The 25,427-nt window shown below is 36.8% G+C and overlaps 1 protein-coding gene across 1 annotated transcript; it reads right to left on the minus strand.

Annotated features, from left to right (window-relative positions):
- Nucleotides 1–636: 636 nt before the first annotated feature.
- On the minus strand, nt 637–22,459 carry cacng7a (calcium channel, voltage-dependent, gamma subunit 7a). Its single transcript, XM_084131228.1, has 6 exons — nt 22,242–22,459; nt 17,005–17,200; nt 12,980–13,066; nt 11,153–11,293; nt 5,954–6,099; nt 637–3,421 (listed from the first exon to the last, which is right to left on the minus strand). The coding sequence occupies exons 2-6, from the start codon at nt 17,198–17,200 to the stop codon at nt 2,969–2,971; spliced, it is 1,023 nt and encodes a 340-aa protein (XP_083987354.1). The 5' UTR covers nt 22,242–22,459; the 3' UTR covers nt 637–2,968.
- Nucleotides 22,460–25,427: the final 2,968 nt, after the last annotated feature.

The raw sequence follows: 25,427 nt of genomic DNA on the forward strand, positions 1-25,427 counted from the left end.
GACAACTTTAGACTCTTACCTGCATGTTTTTCAATACATTTTTAGTGAAACTGTTAAAAATGTTAAAATCTCAAAAACTAGCAGGGTGAATCTCATGAAACATGCCCTGGTTATATTTCACCCTACTATCAGAAGAAATATGTAAATAATGTATACAATTAAAAAAATTATATGTAAATTGTTTTCATCCTATAATTAAGCAGCCGCTCATTCTTATTACTCTAATAGAAAAAAAAAATTCTTGTAATGTAATTATCCTTTTTTTTTTTTATGTCCAAAATAATTAGAAAATTGTCACAATGGAAAGATTTGTAATGATCTTGTAAAAAGCTTCAATGCCTTTAGGCAAAATCTAGTCTTTTTTCACTTTATTTTTAAATGTATTTATTTTGGGGAGAAATGTAACTGGACATGTTTTTACATATTTCCTTCTTCTGTTTTTTTAATACACAAAATACTTGTTTTACAAGAACATAATGAAATTGTAATTATAATGGAAACAGTAATGGGTATATGGGGTCACAACAGTAATCATGTCCAATTTTGCCCTGCATTTTTTAAGCAACAAATTAAAGTACACGCATACAGTATGTACAGTAAAATGCATTGTGCACAAAATACAAGTCATTTAATGTGTACATTTTTTCAGTTTCTTAAGTTTTATTTAGCAAATTCCAGATTACAAAGAAGAAATGCCACAGTTTTAATAATAATAATAGTAATAATAATAATAACTGTCATCATCATCTTAAGTATCAGGCACAATTGCTTTGGCATTATGGAATGAAAGGCATGCAAAACTGATAACTAAAAAACAGAAAACTAAAGCCTGGAAGGTTGAGAGAGAGAAGAGAGAAATGAGGGGTAAAAGAGGGAAAGACATGTCAAATGAGAGAAGCAGCTTTAGCTTAATGGGACTTTGAGAGAGACAAATCAAGACAAAGGACAGCCCACAGGGATGAAAAATAAATGAGGAAAAGGGTGTGAAGATGAAAAAAATGTCATGCAAAATGGTACATACATATTTATAAGCCAGACCCTCAGCGTAGACCGCAACAACAACAAATGTCAAAATGTCAACTGAAACAGTGAGAACACAAAGATCATTATAACGCAATTATTAGCAAAAGACGAGAAACAAAAACAGATATTTACACGCTTGAGACTTAAAAGCAGACTAAATTTGTACCATCAGCATTGCTTGGATAAATATTAGGATCAAAAATCATTCCTCTCGCTCTTTAAATTTTCCATATATCATACTTTCACTCCTGCATATTTCACGTGTAATATGGCTATAATATAAATGGCTATTCTATGTATTTCTTTACTATCCAGCAGGAGCCAGTCCTGTTCTTTATAACTATTTATATTTCATAGCTATATATGTTTATATTTACACACAATAATGAACTCTATCAGATATAACTCTCTGGAAAATATTTCAAGCTTTTGTGCATGAAAATAGGGCATAACAGATCATTATGATAATATTTCTTAGTTATTTAGGGATATTTGTCTACAAAGGTAAATGTTTATGGATTAGGGAAAGGGATTTGGTGGTATAATAATCATACTGTACAAACTGTCTTTACTGCATTGCTCAGTCGATGCAGCATCCGCAGGCACCAGGTATGGAAATGCTGACTCATCTGCCTCATTTTAGTCAATGAATCGAATACAGATTTCATATACTGTAGCTAATACTTCAGTGCTTGTTTTGATGCACTATTAATGCTTGACCAGAAGATGGCGCAATATACCAGGGGCAGAACAACCATTCACTCAAGGTGGAAAACTAAACCATAGCATTGTGCTATTGAAGGCTTCCTCATGATGATTTCTGTTCTTATTTTTCATTAACCCATATTACTCTAAAACATGATCTCTGAAACACTGATGCAACACGCACAGGACTGATTTACAATAGCTTCTGTTGTAATATAACACGTTTACAATTCATTTTGTATAATAAACATTTCAATTAATAGTTGTAGTGATAATATTAATAATAAAAGAGAAGTAACCGCTGCATTTTTAAGATGATGACTGAACAGTGAAGGAGAGTAAATCTCTGGCATTCATATAGGAGTCAGCCTCCTTTCTAGGTGAAGGTAAATATGTTTAATACTGTATGTTCAAACGTTTCCTTTTTGTATCGTGCTATATCACTGCTAAACTTTTTTTTGTTTTTTGTTTTTTTGGAACATGAGAGCACAAGAAAACAAGGCATATTGAGGGCCGAGGGGCCAAGCGTACAACATCCCAGTAAGGAAACATCAGCCAGCTTTGTAGAACATCTACCCTGATGTACAAATCTAAAAACATTACAAATTGATAGTAAAGGACCAATCGGGCCCCCTGCACCTTTGCCCACGTGATAAAACACAGGTAAATATGTTGGACTACACTAGATGACTACTGCTCTTGATACATTATGTACAGAAATGATGCATCTTGTGCGCTGAAATAAATCTGCCACACCATTTAAAGAAATCCGCCACCTTTGGGGCACATTCGTGTCTTTTTGCTTTTGTATAAACAAGAAATGGAGAAATAGCCTCATGATGCTGATGATATATGAGGAATGAGGGGATGAAAAATGCTTTTTGATGTGCAATAAGATTTAAACATTTTACATACAAATTTAAATATGTATACAACTGTTCTCAACTATTTTCAGCAAGTCAGTATGTTGTACTTTTTCCCTATTTTCTTCCTCCTCCATACATTATTTCTATATGTATAAATGCTATTCCCTCACTTATTATTCTCGCTCTAAAAATCTGTTAAAACATCATTCAGGCACAGAATTGTAAGTGAAGTGCTTCCTCGTCTACCTCTTTTCAACTTAGCACCCTTTTCTCCATTTTTCTCCCGTAGTCTCTGGAGAACTAAAAGCCCCGGTGATCCTCTTACCTAATGTTATGCACATATTTCTGTTTAGGTATCGCATACGGAGGAATCTCTAACACGGAGAGGCGCTCATACGCATATGTGCGTGGTAGCGAGGGGGCGGGACAGCGGATGGGGGTGTGGCCATTGGGAGGGACTGAGGGGCGTGGCCACCAGAATGGGAGGAGTGGATGGTGTGAGGATAGGAAGAGGAAGAGGAGGAAGAAGCAGGTGGGAGGTGATAGCTGGCCCCGGAGGAGGGGCCCGAGGAAGAGGGCGGATTGGAGGGCCCGCTGCTTTTGGGCGGAGGCAGTGGGGCCTGGTTGAGCTGAATGGAGATGTCGCTGGACACCTCGGAGCCGCTGCGTCCGCGCTGAGGAGGAGGCCACGAGTCGGGGTGCAGGTACTGGCCGCTGTAGTCACTGCATTCAGACAGACGGGGGCGATACAGCGCAGGGTGGGGCCGGTACATCTCCTCCTCGGCGTAACGTTTCATGAAGAGATATACAGACATAACCCCAGCACCCTAGAAAGACAAAATCACTTGTTATTCAGTTCTTTTTAAATTCATGGATTATCATGGATAAAATGTTCCTACAACCTAACAGCTATCGCTGCAAATAGATATTCTGAGATATGGCACCTTTCTCTGTGAAAATCCTGTGCAAAATAAAACAAATTCTACAAAGTGTAAGGGATTCAGCTTGTGCTTTTCTTTTCTTGTCTTTTAAATCAGAAAACTTGCCAATTAAAAGTGCTCTCCACCCAAGGGGTCAAGGTTTGGCTGCTTGACATGACCCAGTTAGCTGTGACTACACCATCTGGGGGCAAAATCATCTTTTTGCATTAAAAGCCATTTAAAACTAAGGTATTCATGTAGTTTTATGCAATAAACATTTTTGTATTTTGCAAGAACAGATATCAATCACAAATAGTTGTTTTACCAGTGCTCGATTATTACAGAGTGTCTATACGACTAGATGGCAAAGCATATCAACTGCAATTAAGCTGAATGCCAATGCTAATTTCATATAACATATGATAGCATGAAGTAAACATTTTACGTTTGTACACTGCCATTCAAAAGCTTGGGGTAAGTATGATTTTTTTAAACAAAATAATACTTTTTATTCAGCAAGGTTGCATAGTGACAGTAAAGACGTTTCTAATGTTACAAGATATTTCTATTTCACATACATACTGTTCTTTTGAACTTTCTATTCATCAAATAATCCTGAAAAAATCATGTATCAAGGTTTTCAAAAAATATTAAGCAGCTGTTTTAAAATCTGTGTTTGTTTCTGTTTTGGGTGGGTTTTAGTTCAATTTCATTGCTTTGCTTTTTTATGTTTCCATGGTTGTTCATTGATTTACACCTAATGTAATTTCGTTAATTAGTTTCTGTGTATTTAAACTCTACGTTTGTTCTGTTCATTGTCAGATCTGGCATGTGTTACCGGTTGTTCCGTTTTGTTACCTGTGATTTCTGAGGTATATACCCGGAGTACTTTTGTTATCTTTGATTTTTTTTATTAAACACTAACTTCTGCATTTAGATCCAGCTCTTTTTCATTCATTGCTGCAACCGTGTGTGACAGAAGGACAGACCAACTCATGGATCTAGCGGCAGTTCGTATCCTCCTCTGCTCCCTCAAGAGACACACAGAGGAATTTTTAGACTTTGTCCATCTAGTACACTACGATGATGACGAGCGACGGACCTCGAGGGAGATTTCAGGCGTTTGTGGACTGGGTCCTGTTTCACTGTGGGTCCCCCTTTACCGTCGGCAAGATTTAGGATCAAAACACAACAGTCCATTCTGTGCACTTTGTGTCACCCGCCGCGACCAACCCAGCAGACAGAAAGGCAGAGCCCACCGCAGACAAAGAGCCTGAGCCTGCTACGATGTCAGAGACGGAGCCGACACATGAGCCTTATATCTCCACGGAGAAGAAAAGAGCACCAAGCCTGTTTTGTTGCCCAGCACTGTTAATGATGTCTTTGATGTTCCCGCCCTGCCTTCTACTCCCTCCTCCTCTGCCTTTTCCGAGTCGGCCTAGAGAGTCGTTCCTAAAAAATTCTGTCTGTTCCGTGTCGGCCAAGGAGGCCGTTCCTGAGATGTCTGCCTGTTCCATGTCAGCCGTTTATTAACCCCCTGTCTGCACTGCCCAGCCCTTCAGCCCTTTCCTCACTGCCTCTCATCAGCCCTTCATCTCCTCCTATGTTGTCCGCTTGGTGCATTGTGTATCCGCCTCTGGCTGATTGTTTGTCACCTCGACTCTTGACCTATTTCTCTACCTAGAATCTCAGAGCCCGCAACTCCACCTCTGCCCATCAACCTGTTGGTTCAACCGTGGCTCCTCTTTCCCTCAGCTCCAACTGGGACCGTCATCCCTACGGCTCCACCAGGCTTCCCCGTCCCTCCTGCTTTGCCTTCGTCATTCGTCGCTCTGCCTTCTCCATGGACTTCTGGGCCTTCGTCTGCGACTCATCCCTCCACCCCTTTGGCTTCGCCTTCCCTCCCGCTGGACCTCAGTCTTCCGGAACCCTGGCTTCGCCTCGGCCGAAGTTATGGGTAAAAAAAACCTTACTGAACCAAAACTTTTTAACAGTATTAGAGTTTGAGCTATAGAAGTATAGCTATCAGTACGATAGTAGGCTGTACTATAGTTTGTGATGGTTTAACCCTAAAACTTTATTACCATGTTTAAATTTGAATTAGTGTTTTTTTTTGGGTGATCTCATACTTTTGGACCCCACTGTCTATGCATATTCATCATATGAATATAAGTTGAGGTTACTGCAGACACTAGATGCTGACATTTACAAATTGCTGCACTGAACTTACTGAATTAGCATTTATGCAGCATAACGGAAATGTGTAGCCTTCACCCCTGCAAAAGCTAGGCTAAAATTAATGCATACTGATGAGGGCAGAGCTGTTGGTTTAGCAGAGAAAGCTGTTAACACAGCTGCATATTAATGAACTGAGCTCTGTGATAAGAGTACACACGCAGTCAGCTCAAGTGTTAACAGTAGCTGGTCTCTGTGACTGACCTCTTTGAGCAGGAAGGAGCTGGCAGCAAAGGCAAACGACCAGCCGTAGTGGTAGTGAAAGAACTGCTCTGGCTCTCGAGGCCTGTTCATCACTTCATCGTTGATACTGGAGATATACAGCACCAAACCGACCACTAAGCTCAAACCTGAGAAAGAGAGTGAAAGAGGATAAAGGCAGTAAATCATGGCTGAAAAAAGGAAAGGGTAAATCGTGCATAAAAAAACAGTAAAGTAGAAAGATTGGAAAACAACTCTCCTGAAAAAAACTTGTTTAAGATGGTTTCCCAGCCTGGCCAAGCTTGAGTTTAGCTGGACTGCAGTCAAAAGACAAGCCTAACCAGGCTTTGGTATGCTGGTGTTAGATGGTTTAAGCTGGTTTAAGATGGTCTGCTAACCTGGAAAAGCTTGTGTTTAGCTGGACTCCTAGCCTGACCAGATGAAAAGTGTCCAAAACCCCTCTAAGACCAGCCAATAGACCAGCCTGACCAGTCTATGGTTTACTGGTCTTAGATGGTTTAAGCGGGTCTTAGCTAGTTTATGTTGGTCTCTGAGCCTCGCCAAGCCCTCTAAGACCAGCAAACCACCTTTTTTCTTTTCTTTTTTAGCAGGAAACATTTTCTAAAGAAAATGTCAGTTGTGCTTGCAGAACATGAGAAACTCACTGCTGTGTTTTAAATGTTTTTTTGTGTACTGCTATGTGGTTGATAGGGTGTTATGGGTGATAACTATGTGGTTGCTAAGTGTGCTCTGTGTGGTTGCAAGGTGGTTACTTACTGGGACTAAAGTCTTTGGGAAAGAATTGGGGTACTAGCAATTCATACATTGTTCCTTAGCAATGCAATAATGTTGTTGCCATGATAAGGTGTTGTATATATGGTGTGAAGCGTTTTTTGTATGCGTGTATGTGTGAAAGGGTTTTGGAAAATAAGTATGCTACACCTTCACATTAGTAAAGGGAGAAACTATTTTATACACAAAAAGGAGACTAAAAGCTTGTAATGGCAAATGAAAGAAGCAAATATGCCTTGTAAACACAAATAAAACTGTTGTTATTACTGCAGTGTTTTCCTATTACGGTACTATACAGTCAACACTGTTTTCTTCCCGTAAGCTATATGTAGAGAGTGAAAGATAAAGCAGCCCACCAACACGCAACCTGTCATAACAGGAGACATTAACATTTATAGTGTGCTCAAATTTTGCTGTGTTATGATGGAGAAAGCTCTGCTGCGGTAATTGTGGAGTGCAGGAGAAAAAGAGAGAGAGTGAGAGACAGCGGTAAGGAAAAGCCTTTGGCATAATCAAACAGATTATAGCAGTCTGTCACTGCCAGCTGTCTATGCTGCTAATATCGACAAGGAATGTGCATACATATTTCCTTTTCACATTAGAAATGCAAGAGATTAGAAGTTAAACTGCTATGTCACATCAGGGCATATATTTCAGGACAAAAAAAAGCAAGATGAGTAAAGACTATTCATACTGGATGTAGTACCTGCTTCTATACAATGGTAAACTACTCTATACTACAGTCTGGAACATCACAGTCTGTGTTTTGTTTTTTGCAGCGTTGTGCATATCTGTGTTCAGCACTTTGCAACAGCGCTGTTGTGGTGTCTTGTGCTTTATTAATAATTCTGTAGTACAAAATGCTGAGCTAAATGTAACATTAGCACCTGATGCAGTGCTACACGGCACAGAGCTGGGCGGAGCCACAGGAATCTGCAGTCGTACTTTCTCCTGCATTACAAAATCTAAATCGCAGTAGTGCATGCATTAGAGCCGCATCGGCTGCAACACATGGGACATGTTGACCGGGCTCTGCCCCACCCCCCATGCAAACGATTCGGGGGCGAGCTGATTCTCCCACTGCTGCTGACTCCTTGCTTTTGCCTCTTTGTTCATTTCCTGACATCTAATGAAGACGGTGAGGCAAATTAGATTTTAACAGCCACTCAATGATGTACTGTATTCTCATTAGCAAATGTTGATTGTTTTGATTGGAGTGTAAATGGTATTGCGTAGATGTGCAAATCGAGTGCTGCAATTAAGCAATAAGTGATAGACTAAGCTGTATTGTGAATACAGAAATTTCAGCTCAAGGTTATTGAGCTGAAATTACTGTATTATGTGAAAAGAAAGAGACGATGGAGTGATGGGGAAAAAAATCAAATTAGCAAAGCTACAGTATGTAGGAAATCAGTTACCTGGGTCAATGATCAATTAAACAATGTACACTATCGTTCAAAATTTGGGGTTGGTAAGATTTTTAACTGTTTCTGAAAAAAAAAAGCTCTTTTGCTTACCAAGGTTTCATTTATTTAAACAAAAATACAGTAAAAACAGAAAAATTGTGAAATATTATTGCAATTTCAAATAACTGTTTTCTATTTGAATATATTTAAATATTTAATTCATACCTGTGATGGCAAAGCTGAATTTTCAGCATCATTACTCACCTTATCCTTCAGAAATCATTCTAATATTCTGAGTTTCTGCTCAAGAACATTTATTATCAATGTTGATACAAACAGCTGTGCTGCTTAATTTTTTTGTGGAAACTGTGATACATTTTTGAGGACTCTTTGTAAAATAGAAAACTCAAAAGAACAGCAAAAAAAGAAAAGAAAAACCCCAAAACTCACCCCAAAACTTTTGAACAGTAATGTAACTGTTGTTATACTGTACAATATATGAATGCAGAATGCAGTGACTAACCAATCAGAATCAAGTTGTGTAATAAGATAATAGAGTCAGTCGTTCTTTACCCTTGACATTGTGATCAGGATGTTTTTGTGTCCTAGTAGTTCTCAACCAGTGATCCAGCCTTAGCAAACTTCCAAGCGGGATGCCTGATTATTACTAACAATTATTGAAAATAAATTAAATGAATACACAAATTTAATATTCTAATAATTTAAATAACTTATTTAAAATAAAAATAAAAAATTGGTTTGGGATTATATAGTTTCTGTTAATAAAAAAAAAAAAAAAAGTTTGGAAACTTTAAAACTTTAAAATCGTAGAGTCAAAAAAAAAAAAAAAAAAAAAAGTTGAGAACCACTGCTGCATTCTGTATGAAGTTAATTTAAGTTATTTGAAACTATTTTATTATCTGAGAAGAGACCATGGAGTGATATGAAGGACATGAAACAAGCAAAGCTAAGAGGAAAATCGATAGCCTGGGGCAACGATCAATTCCACAGTAGTGTTCATTTTGTCTGCTATTTTTTAATGTCCTGTGTCAAATAATATATACTTCTAAGTTTCTATCATATTTATTCATCCTTGTCCTGTTTTTAGGTCAAGTTTTAGTCAACTAATACTCAGTTTTACAGACAAGGTTAAAGCCTACAGTGTAGTCCCAGACTAAAATGAATGTGTGAGCTGTTTTAACTGAAAGCAACTTGCTCTGGCATATCTTAAAATATGTCATTGCCATTGTTTTGTCTTAAGATGCACACCAGTAATGTTTTTTTTCATCTAAGGAACGTTTATAAAACCTACTTAAATGCCCTAATTAAACTAAGGTCTAATCCTGGCTTAATCTAATCCCTGTCTGTGAAACAAGGCCTACTGTAAATGTCTGGGCATTTAGTCATTGAAATGAACGTGCGAGAACAAATGAGGTTCATTCTCGTGTGTTATGCAGCACATTTGAACTTCTTCAAGAACCAATGAGGTTTGTTCTTGTTCGTTGAGACTCTCTTATATGTTCGTTGATCAATGATTAAATGTGAAAAAATTTTTTTTATCTGTTCATCATATAAAGTGATCGAGTCTCTTCAAAAACAATTTGGACTAAACAATTTTCAATTCATATGGATTAGTTTTACGATCTCTTTATGAACTTTTTGAAGCGTCAAAGTGGTAGTTGCGTATGTCAACTGTGTATGCTCTCAGATTTCATCAAAAAGATCTTCATTTGTGTTCTGATGAGGGTGAGTGATTAATGACATAATTTTTGGGTGAACTATCCCTTTAAGTAAAAAAATGGGCAGAAAATGTATCTTTTTAAAAGAAAAGCTCTGATTGGTGGATTTACACTCTTGACATCTGGCAACCGCAAACATGAAAGCTTGTAGTAGAGGCTTGTACAGCATCAGTAATATTTAGGGTTTTTTTTCAACCAAAATAAAGAGATTTTGGTAAAGTTTTTTTTTTTTTCGTCAACGATATTGCATGTTGATATAATCACAGTTGTCATTTAATGACCTTATTGTTGCCTCGTCATCGTCTCGTCTTATTGGGGAAAAAAAGCTTGTCGATGAACATTTATCGTCATTATACAGATATTACACTATTACACAGATAATTATCCAAAAATATATGACTACATGCAGTATTCCACAATCAGAATCAAGTATTCCAGAGAGCTAATCAAAAACCTGTCCTGTTCCAGTGTTCTAGCACTGTTCAAACACAAGCTTTCTAAACCATTATGGGAAATCTGTTCCTGCAGGCTGATTTGTACAGCTGTCAGCAGGCAACTGATACAATCAACTGATATAGTTCTGCCATATAGCTGTCTTCAAGCCACACGGAGTATTGTGAAAGTCACAATTCCTCATACAGTCTGAATGTCCTGGTACAACTTGAAAAAATTGGCAATTACACTGAATTATTCTTCTGGTATCAATACAGCCCTGCAGTATCATTCTTTATATATTGTTGATGTTGTATTTAGAGTAATGCTTCAATAAATATTTCTTTCAGAACATTAATGCACACCAGATGTGTTTTAGGACATACTTTGCATGCAAATTAGTCAAATCTAAACACACTTTGACATTCTTGATAATCTGTTTCTATTAGCCGAGTGCAAATGACAGCTGTTAGGCAGAGCTCTGTCGACTGGATCAGAGAGACCTCTCTTATTAATTACTGTTTGTGAGAAAAAGGGCCATTTAATGGATATTGTGTATCGCACATTACCATAGATGGATATTGGGAACACCATTTATTAAATATGCAAAGCTCTCAGTGGGATTCTCAGCCTGATTTCGGACAGAGTTGTGGAGAATTACCAGGCTCACCACTGAAACTGAAAATCAATAAACAGAATCTAATATGTAAGAAGATGCACAACTATAGGCTGCAAAAGTGTGAACATCATGAGAAACATGATGAGAATCAAGAAGGGTTTTGAGCAGATTTTCATACATTGTATTTTCATATAATAAAGTCCATACAACTTACCTGATAAGATGAAGAAGATTCCAGAGATGAAGGCCAGGATGGTGCGCTGAGGACGGATGTGGCCGATGTTGCTAATGACAAAGGCCGTGAAGACAAAGAGGAGTGAGACCATCGGGAAGGGGGTGGCCGTCCTCACCATTTCTAACAGAGCAAAGAGAAAAGGACACAGCAAATTATTGAAATTATGAAATGTTAGTCCCTCAAAGTATATACAGTATGTATATATATATATATATATATATTTATATACAGTGCCCATTCAAAGTATATTACCATTCATATTTAAATATTTTTAGCAGACCAGGGGGACTTTTATTATTAGTATTGTTAGTATTAGTGGAGGGCACTGTGTGTATATATATATAAATATATATATATACACACTGTGCCTATGAGGCCATAAAATGCACACACATTTTACAAATACACACACACACACACACACACACAGATGTGTATATATATATATATATATATATATATATATATATATATATATATATCTGTGTGTGTGTATTTGTAAAATGTGTATGCATTTTATGGCCTCATAGTATATTGAAAAACTTTAAATTGTACATTTAAAAAGCATTTAGCATTAAAAAAAAATATTTCCACACAGACTGAAAAAAATAAACTAAATAACTAATAAACTAAACTAAAATGTGATTATAATGCTTATAATATAATATAATATAATATAATATAATATAATATAATATAATATAATATAATATATAATACTATTTTTGTATAATTATTAAGCATATTGTTTTAATTGGCTAATATTATACAGAAACGCTATAAACTGTACGTTTAAAAATGATTGTGACATCAAAAGATATTTGATAATAAACTAAAAGGTGATTAAAATGCTTAAACATTGAAGCAATTACTAATAATACAAATAAATTACCATTTACAGCACCTAAAATATACTAGAATAGTTATAATATAATATAATAGTATTTGACTTATAATATTTTGTATAATTATTATACATGCAGTTTTAATGGCCTCATATTATACTGTTAAAAATCATTGTCACACTAAAAGACGTTTGCAATGTAAAGAAAATCACTAGTTATAGCACTTACTGTAAATACATAATATAAAATAATGTAATATAATATAATATAATATAATATAATATAATATAATATAATATAATATAATATAATATAATATAATATAATATAATAATTGTAACGTGTATATGCTTTGTTCTGTTTTAGTTTAGTTTTCACTATGTCTGCTCTGTTCTCGTTTGCCTGTGTTCAAAACACTCTCTAGTTTGTTTGTCGTTAATCATTGATTAGATTCTGTTCATCTAGTTCCCTTTGTTTATTTCTTTGTTTGTTTTGTTTCCTTTGTTTTTATATCCCTCTGTTTCAGTTCATAGTTGTCGGCTCTCATTAACGTGTATGTGGAAGTCTAGTTTGTGTTTTCTCCTGCGTATTCCTGTGTCTGAGTATTTTGAAGAAAACCTATTTAAGCATCTCTCCTTCGTTGTGCTATTTGACCGTTGTAACGTGACAATAATATAATATAATATAATATAATATAATGTGACATTATATTATATTATATTATATTATATTATATTATATTATATTATATTATGCTCTCTATACATTTGAACCTAAAATCTAGATTTTGCAAAACAAAAAGGTCATGCCCATGATTTTTTGTATATATCCAATTACAGAATACAATTCATATTCTCTTTTATAGCACTTTAGAGGAACTATTTTGAATTTAACATCTTGCGCTCAACCCGTTGTTTTTCCAAGTGTATTTATACACAATAAGTGCATTCATTTTTCTTACTCAGTATATTGGCTGTGTTCTCAGTAGTGATCTCTATTTCTGGCTCGGTGAAGTATTCAGATGCCACACATCTCCCCTTCTCTGGCCCTGAGATAGAAAGAGAGACAGAGAGAAAGAGAGAGAGACAGAGGAACAAAGAGAGACAGGGACACAAAGAGAGACAGAGAGAGGGTGTACAGGCAGAGCGGGACAGAGATTGACAATGACAGTAGGGGAGACAGGGACAAACAGAAAGAAACACAGCAATGATTTTGGTTCAAACACTAAGAAGAGAGGCGAAAAAACTGACATGCATTACACGTATACACTGCACTTATAGTCAGAAGCATCATGCAGTTTTTTTAAAGGCTGCTAAATAATTTCATGTATGCATTTTGTAAGAAAAATGTTGATATGAAGACAACTAATTTAAATAACTGGCATAAATTATTTGTTAAATATTACCTGGAAAATAGGTTTACAGCATATCTTTACAGAGCCCTTAAATGGACATGGTGATAGTTTAAAAAAAAAAATTTGATGGGGCAAAAATTATATTTATAACTTTGCATTTGCTCGCAAAACACTTGTGAAGGAAATAAAATGAGGAGGTAGGGAAAACTATATCTGTACTTTTGCGAGCGAATGCGAACATTTTGGGGGAAATGCAATGTTTTTGTGAGAGAAGGCAAATATTTTGCCAGCTAAAGCATTGAAATAATAATTTCTCTTTATATGCAATTACTTTTTTCTTATTGTTAAAAAAGGTCAAAATGTTAAAATAAGCACAATTTATTTTATGACTTTTGGCCAGTCTTTGGTAAGCAGAATAAAATATAATAAAATATAGTAAAAGTAAATATAAATTAATAGTTACATTAAACATATTTCATTAAAAAATCTTAAAAGCACACATTAACATTGACATTGCTAAAATGTGTTTTTCTCTCAAATTTTTCGCAGACCACCTAACGCCCCTTTGTGGCCCCAAGTTTGAAAACATGTTTTAGCAAACTATTTTAACCTACAATCATTTAAATTATTTTAAATCATTTTATTATTTTAAATCAACTTAACATAAAAATCTGAAGAGGCACTAAATGGGCATGACGCTTCTGCATAATGTACATGAAAGAAGGGCACATTAGACCTCCCTCTGGGCACACACACATATAAAACATCATTTTTAAACATATAAATCATATGCTCTCTAGAGCGCATGAAAAGAGTGCAAATTATTCACACAACACACCTAATGGGCAAAAAGTCTTCCTGAAGTGATTTGTCAAACACCCCCATACAGGCAAACTAAATACCAGAACTGGTTAAGCTAGAAACAAGGTGACATCATCCTCACACTTCTCTCAGTCAGCCATTTGCCACCAGCTGGTGTGGCATCGTTTCAGTCCACCTCAGCACTTCCTGTCAGTGTCATGAAAACAAACCAGCATGCGATGCAAAGCAACATATACAATTGCAACACAAAAAAATATATATAGTCTTTTCCTTAAAGTGCACCTATTATGCTTATTCGGGTATTACCTTTCATGTAGTGTGTAATATAGCTGTTTTTTGAAGGTTAAAGATCTACAAAGATCAAAGTGCATGATAAATAAAGTTATTGTTTCCCAAAAGAAAGAACTGATTCTGAACTGTCTGAAACGAGTCGTCAGTAATTCCAGTCTTACTTCCTGTATGAACCTAAGTAGGTTTGCAACAAATTTGCATAATGCCAGGTCTTCATTGGCTGCCCATGAACAACATCTACTTTGACCCTTAAACACTGCAGTTGTAGCTGAGGCCTGGACGAGTTTGGTTTGTGTTGTCGACATGTCGAGAAGACGCTGTTTTCTGGACTGCAAAAGCAAATCCACTTTGTGTGTACTTCCAAGGATGAGGACTTAGGATTTAGGATTTAGATCGAATTGATACGGTAAAACTGACGGCATCGTTATTGTACATATAACTGTGTATAAAAGTGCTGAGGAAGCCTCCGGAGCTGAAATTCAGATGGTAATGGGAGTTTCGTTTCTGATACGTGCTGTAAGCGGTAGACCAATCACAACAGACTGGGCCATCTGACCAATCAGAGCAGAGTAGCTCTCGGAAAGGAGGGATTTAGAGAGACCGGATCTTTGATCGAACCGTTTCAGGCACTGTGAGTGTTTTTTGACCTTAAATGCATGTAAACCTATTGTAGGAGACCTCAAAAAAAAAAAGAGGAACCTTTAAAATAGCATAATAGGTGCACTTTCAGCAAAACTAAAAAAGGCGTGTTTCATTGCATCTTTTATTAGCCTAGGAATTTTATGTGGTTACTGATTTGGCATCTTGCAGTGGTTTGCCCACACAGCCTCACTAGTTCCTGTTTCAATGTGTGGCACGATTTGGGAGGGTGATGCAATAGGATGCCACACCAGTGCAGTGCAGGGACACTGAAGACCAGCTGCATAACACAGCAGGACGCCCCACAAATAAACGGCATCTTACCCATTTAGATGACACTACCATTTGATGATACACAGATGCAAAGGGATTCACCTTTGAATCTGTGAGCAACACCTAATGCAAGAGTCAACGTCAAGTGATGCTTGACACAACATGACACCACAATCATTTGCCATTTAATCAGGCATCTGTCTCAGCAACAAACTGGGGAGCGTTTCCCATACAAATATGTAACTCATTGATTATCTAGTTTGATGCATCACTGGAGAAATAACCAACTAGTCACAACTGTTTCCCAAAACCGTGGTAACATGATTGCACCTCTCTGATGTTTGAACCACATTGGTTCAACAACATAGGACTGTCACAGCTGGAGGAGTAATAACTTCTGCTAGTTTAATATATATATGTATATATATTTAACTAGAATTAAAGATATAGAGCCCTATTTTAACAATCTAAGCGCATGGTCTAAAGCACACAGTGCAAGTGCACTTAGGGCGTGTCTGAATCCACATTTGCTAGTTTAACGACAGGAAAAATGGTCGGTGCGCCCGGCGCATGGTCTAAAAGGGTTGTTGAGTAATGGGTGTATTTTGGGCGTAACGTGCAATAAACTAATCAGAGTCTCATCTTAAGCAGATCATCAACGGGACAAGCCGGATTCCACCATATCTTTATGTACACAATAATAATCTTTTACATTGTGATGCTTTTATTTTTAATATTTGGCTGGTTTGTGTCATTGTGTGTGTAATAAGCAGAATGTACGCTCGTTGTGGACCCGCCTATAGGCGCACATTACTAACACGCTCTTTAAATAACAAAAAAAAAATACTGTGCCATTGACTTTAGACCAGTTTTCAGTTGGTCAATGGCGCAGTCTATTTCAATTGCCTCAAAATAGCAACGCGTCAACAATGCGAAAACACATGCCCATGGGCGCACAAATGGGCGCAAATGCATTTGCTATTTAAACAACATAGCGCAGGACGTGAAAATGATAACTGCACTGTAAAAAAAAATTACATCCCCAAGTCAAAAATTTCAAGTGACCGATAACATCTAAATTTTTCAATTAGTCTGACGTATTATTTCTCATTGAGCCAATGTTAACAGACTATTGCAACAAGAATTTCACTTGGGCCAATTGAAAAATTTAGATGTTATCGGTCACTTGAAATTTTTGATTTGGGAGGGTTAGAATTTTTTTACAGTGTGCGTCAGGCTGAAACTAGCAAAAAACACTTGCGTCGTGCCTGGCTCCGCATTGCGCTGGGTATATATTATGGCCCAAAGAATGTACTGAATGTTAGGCTGCTTATTGTGCTCAATAGCATGATCTATTTAAGTCCATGTGTCATTTAACAAGAAAATATGCTTCTAACCACAGGTCGAGAGCTGTAGTTCCACCCACGTAAGTTTGCGATGCTGTATGCGAATGGTCATTGAAACTATGGTTTCAGGAAACGGCAAATCGTTGAACTAAGTTGGTAATGACGGAACATGCGACCATAGTTGGCTAACGATGCCTTGAGGAAACGCACCCCTGGTCAGGTGATAGAAGAGGATGCTGCTCTATCAGTAATGGTACCTACCAGCCACAAAACAGACCCTCCAGAGTCCAGAATGCAGAGCCATCTTCACCTCATTGGTCTGGTTCTGCTGCAGGACAATGCCCTCTTCCATTAACAGCCAGTAGTCCGTCGACACAGCCACACCAACCAGGAGCAGCCCGCACGCCCCAAACACCGACGACAGGAGCGTCAGTGCCCTGGTGCTAAATGAACTCATCTAAAAAGATGGGAGAGAAGAACATGAATAAATAAATAAACATACAAACATGCAATTAAATAAATGGCTTTGCTATGTGGTTGCAAGGGTGTTCTGGGTTGTTGGTTACTGGCCCTAGTCAAACAAGAACACCCTAATATTGTGATCTCTAGATACACTAACATTAAAAAAATAAAATAATAACTTTTACTCAGCAAGGATGCATTAAATTGATCAAAAGTGAAAACATTTATAATGTTACAACAGATCAATGCTATTCTTTTGAACTATATGATACGAAGCAGCATGACTGGTTTCAGTATTGATGATAACAAATGTTTCTTGAGCACCAAACCAACATATTGGAATGATTTCTGAAGGATCATGTGACACTGAAGATTGGAGTAATGGCTGCTGAAAATTCAGCTTTTCCATCACAGGAATAAAGTACGTTTTAAAATATATTAAAGTAGAAAATAGTTATTTTAAATTGTAATAATATTACAAAATATTACTGTATGTTTGATCAAATAAATGCAGCATTACAAATATTCTTACTGACCTTGAACTTTTGAACACTAGTGTATGTTCTGGGCAATAAACGATCGGTCTGATCACATAAATAAACAAACAAATTAATAAAAAAACTTAAAATAACACATAACCTTGTTAAATCCTGTCACTATGTGTGTGTGTGTAGTCGAACCCATGAGAAATTGAGCAGAAAAATTAACTGCCATTTGTAATAATGTTGCTGCTTTCAAACCAACTTATGTAGTCACTTGAGTAGTCACAATTATTAAATATAAATAAAATAATTCTACTCAATTTGAACCATTCAGAAATTGTTCAACAACTTATATCTCTGCAAAGAGGTGAAACAACCATTTGCCGATGAATTATTCTTTCTTAATTCGTGCAAAAGCGGTAATCATGTGGAAAAACTGATGAATTGTTTTACGGGTTTTGTTTTAATATCAACCACTTGCCAATTAAGGCAAATAGAGTGCACTATAATAACTATAGGTCAAGAATTATAATATTAGCTGTGCCTGAAGGGCTTGATGAAAAATTCCCCTCCATCGACTGAAGTGTGTGACTCATCAACAGAACAAACAGATGAAGGACAAACAGTGTCCTTTAAATAGTGTATGACTAAAATGATTAGGGGCACGCGTGCACTAAGACATATCTTCAGAATTATACGAGTGCTTAAAGACACTATAAATCATTAGTTATTTTATTTTTATGGCTTTTGCCTTAATGAACAAGACGGAATAGCAGGAAAGTGCAAGGGAGAGAGAGGGAGAATGAGATTGGGACACAAACTGGATTCTGCACCCCATGTGAGCCCGTGCACTACCCACTGTGCCGTGGCGCAATGCTAGCTATTAATCAACTAGCCTCTAAAAGGTCTGTATTCTGACAAATAGGCGATTACACAAACAGATCATTAGCTACATTCATTGTTTGGGGTTATAGAACTGACGGTTGTGGTAATACCCAGCAGTGAAACATCACAGCTGTGTACTGCTTTATATCTGATGAATAGATTGACACATCAAAGCTTGAAGGTAAACACGGAAAGAGAGAATCCGAAAGAATAAGCAAGAAATAGAGAACGTGAATAGTATCGGAAAGATTTTGCAATGTAATGCCTCCTGGATTGTTACATGGTTTGCACTCACGCTCTGGAACAAGAGTGAGGATTTGATTGGCATGCCTCCAGAAGAGCCACAATTCCCTTAATTCACGGAATGGTACCATATAGCCACTGGATTAGGAGCCCGGGAAAAAAAAATTTTTTTTTTTTTGTTTTTTAGGCTTGGTTTTTGGCAGGGGGAGAAGAACACAATAATGGGTTATTATTGGTGAAATCCTCTCCAGTTAGTGTCGGGAGCCCCAGGGTGTGCTTGATATGAATGAAGGATTCGTAGTGAATGGTGGTTTATGTGTGAGGGTTAAGATTATCCATAGAGCATTGACAGAGCAGAGGAGAAAAGAGGAGCTTTGAAGAAGTTAAAGGTGAGGAAAAATGGCTGCAGGAAAGATAATATGGTGAATAATGAAGTTCCTCTGAAGAATGCATTAGCACTCGGTGTACGTGCGTTGCAATAGTAGTGCATTTTATGAAGGTGTAGAGTTTGCATATGCAAAATCTCTTTCAAGGATATTGTGGGTGGTTGCCAGGGCATTGCTGCACAGCGTCTAAAGTGTTCTGAGCAGCTAGGGAACTCTGGATGGTTGGTTACTGGCCCAAGTCAAAAAAAAAAAAAAAAAAAAAATCACCCAGCAAGCTAAAAAAAATTGCTTGTGTTGCTCGAGCTATGGGATGGTATGGTATTCATTGTCCAGTAAAAAAATAAAAATATAATATATCTAAAAATATATATATTTTTATTTTGGATGCATATATATATATATTAATATATATATATATATATATATATATATATATATATATATATATATATATATATATATATATATATATATATTATACATAATTTATATTATATTTAAATCTAAATATTTTAAATATAAATAACATTTTTTTTCTTAAATATATACAGTATATACATGTGTGTGTATTTATATATACAAAATAAATATACACAGTACACACACATATATTATGTAAACAAACTTTTATTTTGAATGCGATTATATATATAATATAAGCCAAAATTGTAAATTATTAAAATAACAAAAATTACAATTATTTAATATTTTTTTTTTTGAATTATTTAATCATTTAGATATAAATATTTAAATTACTTAAAAATGAGTGTGTGAATAGTGTACAAGTAGCATATGGTCATACCATAGAGATGATTTTAAAAAATACATGAATAAATCATAGTGGTCAAAATGTGCATACTGCAGAAACAGCTGGTCATGTGATACAGCTATTGAAATGTAAATGTGCAGGTACCAATGTAACCCATTTTAATGACATGAGGGGCGAAGCGAGTAGAAAGACACTCAGTGAAAGAGAAAAAGATAAAAGAGAGCAAATCAAGGCACACAGGGTAGGAGAGGAAACAGACTATTGGGAGCTGTCCATCACAGTGGTGCTGAAATCAGGCGATGCACAGACCAAAACTTTGTAATCTTGACCAAGAAGGGTTTCTGGGGGGTTAGCGATTTCGGTCACATGTTTGTGAAAAAGTATTATATTTATGTACAACATATATGCATATATGTATAACAAAACTGCACTCTATAAAAACTGAAATAAAAATGTGTGGATCCCGGAAAAAATCTAAAACTTTTGTGCCCACCTAAAAAGACGGACATCCTACAGGAACGTAAAGTAACTGTACAGTGCTGCAATCTACATTGGGCTGAAAATCTGGCAGTCCGGTAAAGAACGTAATAAAACCCTCACTGCTGTGACCATTAAAAACACTAAACCATAACTCAACCAATCTAAAACATCGGCCCCTATTAGCCTTACAGCACAACAGAACAATATCCAGTCGTCCTTTATTTCTTCCAGGGGATTTGGGCAATATAGGTCTTACAGCAGGAGGGCGTTCAATATATGCCAGACATGACCACATTTAGAAAGACAGCCCTCGTGGTGTACTGGAAGTTCCACAGATGGTGTGTCCACTCGACTGGGGAGCAAGAGCCCAAGGGGAGTGTAGTTTTCTGTAGAGATGGCAATATGTTCCCCTGTCAGCAGGTTAGGCCAACTGGCAAGTGGGAAGAGTGTGGGAGGAAATGAGTAGAGAAAACAGAGAAATCCGTGCTTATGAAAAGATGGTATTCAAGTATTTAGAGCAAAAGGAATGAGAGAGAGAGAAAAAAAGGAAGGGGTCTGGGGAAAGACCTTGGCCCAAAATATATCAGAGGACAGTCACGAATGCAGGCCTGCACGCATGTGCGAGCTTTCAATAACACACGCACATGCATTCACATGTGCACATTCATGATTTCAGCTCACTTCATGGAGATACAGAGCACCATTCATAAAGCTCAAACTGATCTTCATTCCAGCACAGGCACAAGAGTCATACCTGACTCAAGGCAGAATCAAATATATAAATAATTTGGCCATTCTACACGTCACTTTGTCCTCATCTCTCTCTCTCTCTCTCTCTCTCTCTCTCTCTCTCTCTCTCTCTCTCTCTCTCTCACCATCATAAAGGAGACTTCCTTAGAGTTATATTGTTTTTATATTGAGATAATGATATTCCATATCCTCTTTAAACCTTACAGAAACATTTTTTTCATTAGAACATTAGCATTTTAAGCTGTTTTTCCTCATGGGGACAGTAAGTTGGACCCTACAAAGTCATTTCACAAAGTGATTTCAGATTTTACTATCTTTACTAGCTCACAAACACCTATATTTTTTCTCAATCATCATGGGGACTTCCTTATCTGTTTTATACTCGCTAATTATGTTTTATATCCCTTGCCTCTAAACACAACCCTCACAGAAACATTTCTACATATTTAGACTACATATCATTAGGACATTATTTAGCATTTCTACAGTATGTCAGCTGGTCCCCACTATGTAGTTGATTTCACGTTTTACTATCTCTTCCTTACAATGAAGGCAGATCCTGTCCCACACACAAACATCGTGTCTACTCCTTGTCAAATCCTCACAACCGCAGTAGCCTACTCTCTTTTCTCGTAGCGTTCCCAAAGTCAGCACTAGAGAAATGAGCAACATCCATGACACATACCAGTCCGTCCACGACACGAGCGCATAGTCTAACCTAACTACGAGTCTCGCGCCAAGTGCGACAAAAAAAAATTAACGATACAAAACTCACATCTTACAATTTCGACTTTGGTCGCAAAATAGAGAAAATAATGTTAAATTAATACATGTTAAAAATAAATAAATAAATAAAAATCAGCGTTTCACTGTAGTACGTGGTCCGCAGGACTATTGGACATGAATTGAATGGATCTTTCATACTTGGCTCGAAAGCACCGTAACGAATCGATCTCTCGACTTCAAACTATGCTGTCTAATCACGCGCCACTCATTCAGCGACTGTAATGTGCATGAAGAAAGAAGAGCACGAGCACTCACCCTCCAGCACGCGACCCGAGTCAGCGCTGCACAGGCGTCGAGAGGAATAACCAAACGCCTGAAAAACCTTGACAGATTTCGCAGTTTTCTTCTCTCTCTACCTCACTCGCTCTTTCACACACTAACACACACACACACACAAACACACACACAGCACACACACACGCGTGTTCTCTCCCTCTCTTTCTCGCGCTCTCTCACGTCGCTCGCTCGCTCTCACTCTTTCAGCACTGCGGTGATTTGGCTGAATGAGGATGGGATGACAGAAGAGAGACTTTCACTCAGTTTGACGTTGATGAGGCTCAATAAGGTCACAGTTAGTTTTAGGTCTGCATAAGTCGGTGAAGGCATGTGAGTCATACAGTACACGGTTAACGTTTAATTAGCAGATTGTTTCCTAAACAACAAAAATTGTGTCCTTTAAAAGTAAAACTATATGTATATAGTAAGTAGCCTATAGTATATATATATATATATATATATATATATATATATACATGTGTGTGTGTGTGTGTGTGTGTGTGTGTGTGTGTGAGAGAGAGAGAGAGAGAGAGAGAGAGAGATTCACACTTTTGTACTACAAAAACTTAATTTTAACAATATACTTTTACTTTAAGTATATGTATGGTATTAAATTAAAAATACATATATTGTCTTTTAAAATAGCTACATTTTAAGGTAACTAAGGTCATTTTTGCTAACATTTTATACAGCACATATTTACAATGTCATTTGGGTGAGTCTACATGTTTGTATGTCATTAAAGTATAAAGTAATGTTAATATAACGACCAGTTAGAGCTATTCGATTTTTTTTTCCCAGGAAAATGAATGGATATTCACAGACAGCACAAAAGTGCTAAATGATGTCTTAAAGTTCAAATTAATGTCCAAAATGTACTTCTAAAACATAATTTTAACAATATACTTTTACATTAAAATACAGTCTTAAAAATATATGAAGTACAAGATATATTAAATGAATAGGCCTAATTTGACATTTTAAAATGTAATAGTCTCCACTGTATGGTTAGGTACCTTTTTACTAACATTTTCTACTGTTAACGTTTTCTACCATTTAAATGGTTTTTACATGCATTTTTTTCTTCTTTTTCTTCTCCTTTTTTTTTCTTTTCTTTTTAAATAAAAGCTATGAGAAACATAAACAGGATTTAGATGCCCAATATCTATAACCTTAACTCTCAAGGAGAACAACTACAAATTTGTGTGTGAAATGCAATTTGAAAGGGTGATGAATAACAGATGTTTAGGTCCATAACGCTGTCTACTATACTGCAGTAAAAGAAAACTAATTCTGCTGTGGGAAACTTAAGAGATACCACTGCAGCACATGAGCAGATGTTTATAACACTGCAGTGAGGTGTGTGCAAGTGTGTGTGTATGTACATGTGTGTGTGTACGTGTGTGTGTGTATAGGTTTAAGTTACAGTGACTAAATGTCCCCACAAGGACAGGAAAACCTGAGATCACCTACATTGTGGGGACCCGCCAGTTAATTATTGATTAATAAGCATACTAAATTATGTTGTTGTTGTTGTTGTTGTTTTTTTAAATGCAGAAAGTTTTCTGTGATGGGTAGGTTTAGGGGAAGGGTTAGTGTAGGGGAAAATACAGTTTGAACAATATAAAAATCATTACGACTATGGAGAGGCCCAACAAAGATAGCGAAACCGAGTGTGTGTGTGTTGTATACACCTCTATGTGTGTCTGTTTGTGATAAACCTTTATGCTTTATGTGATAAAGAAAAACTGTGTGTGGTCCATGGTGCAGCACTGCACAGCCTTGAGCTTTTAACTCCATGCAGCAGAGAAGCACTGGCATTTGTGGAGCATGTGCATTTCTGCATGTGTGATTGAACAAGGAAGCATAAGGTGAAAAACAAAAGCCTGTCATTTGGAAACATTTAGATTATACCAAAACAGACTGCATATACACCAACAATCACACACCCACGTTTTTTCCTCGTTTTTTTTCTCAGTCTCAGTAAAACATTTAACATTCAGTCAATTCTATCAGGATCAATAATAGAGTTAAAAAATAGATTTTGAGGTTAATAATTCAACAGATATCTGAAGCATTCTCATGTTTTATGCTTTGCTATTTATTCTATCTGACAGAGATACAAAGAAAGAAAGAAAGAAAGAAAGAAAGAAAAAGGTAAAATAAATGCACCAAACAATGGAGAATAGCCTATGCAGGCTATTATTTATTCCTGATATAAGCCTGAAATTTAACTGGTGTTTTGTTTTGCTCTGTCCTCTGCACTCCCACGTTCGTCAATGCTTCAAGTCAAGGGTCACTCTTTCGCTGTAAATCGATGCGTACGGCCGTCTGCCGGAAGCTAGTTATTTTAGTCGAAAAAAAAGTTTTAAATATGGATATTTTTCTTACACAAACGCATCGCTTCGCTTCAGAAGGCCTTTATTAACCCCCCGGAGCAGTGTGGAGCACCTTTATCATGGATGGATGCACTTTGATGGACGTCAAAACAGAAACGGCTATTCACTGCCATTATAAAGCTTGGAAGAGCCTGGACATTTGTTAAAGCTACACTGTGTAGGATTTTCTCCCATCTAGCGGTGAAACTGTGTATGACTTTCTAGCCCCTCCCATTCCGAGGGCGTTTTAACTCCTACGGTGACCGTATTATTTCAAATCTGCCGGCAGTCGCGAGTAATCTCCCCCTCGCATTTGTCACGATGCCAGTGTAAAAACGCGAAAGGCGAAGCTTGAATTTCCAGGTATGTCCCTCTTTGGCTAATGTATTTTCAAGATGGAGGCTGCCTTGGCTGCCGCCATTCGAGCGGCTCACTCGTATGTATTCTAAATGGCAGATTCTACGCTTACGAGAATACATGATTAGTTGGTAGAAGTAATTACACATTAATGAGCACATATAATTTTGAAAGAACAAAGTGTTTTTTGCTAAGAATCAACTTTAAAAATTACACAGTGTAGCTTTAATATAACTCCGTTTGTATTCGTCTAAAAGAAGAATGTCATATACAACTAGGATGGCTTGAGGGTGAGTAAATCATTGGCTAATTTTCATTTTTGGGTGAACTATCCCTTTAAGGGGTAAGTTTAGGGTTGAATTTGTACAGTATAAAAATCATGATGTATATGGAAAGTGCAGTGTGTGTGTGTGCGTGCGTGTGTGTTTGT

The sequence above is a fragment of the Abramis brama genome (assembly GCF_963993115.1).
Source record: "Abramis brama genome assembly, chromosome: 12".
NCBI classification, from domain to species: Eukaryota; Metazoa; Chordata; class Actinopteri; order Cypriniformes; family Leuciscidae; genus Abramis; species Abramis brama.

Coding starts and splice junctions, on each gene's coding strand:
- cacng7a (XM_084131228.1), bottom strand. CDS start 17,200: ATGAGTTCATTTAGCACCAGGGCACTGACGCTCCTGTCGTCGGTGTTT. Junction 11,294..12,979: donor GAACACAGCCAATATACTGA/GTAAGAAAAATG, acceptor TTGCTCTGTTAG/AAATGGTGAGGACGGCCACC. Junction 6,100..11,152: donor AATCTTCTTCATCTTATCAG/GTAAGTTGTATG, acceptor TCTCTTTCTCAG/GTTTGAGCTTAGTGGTCGGT.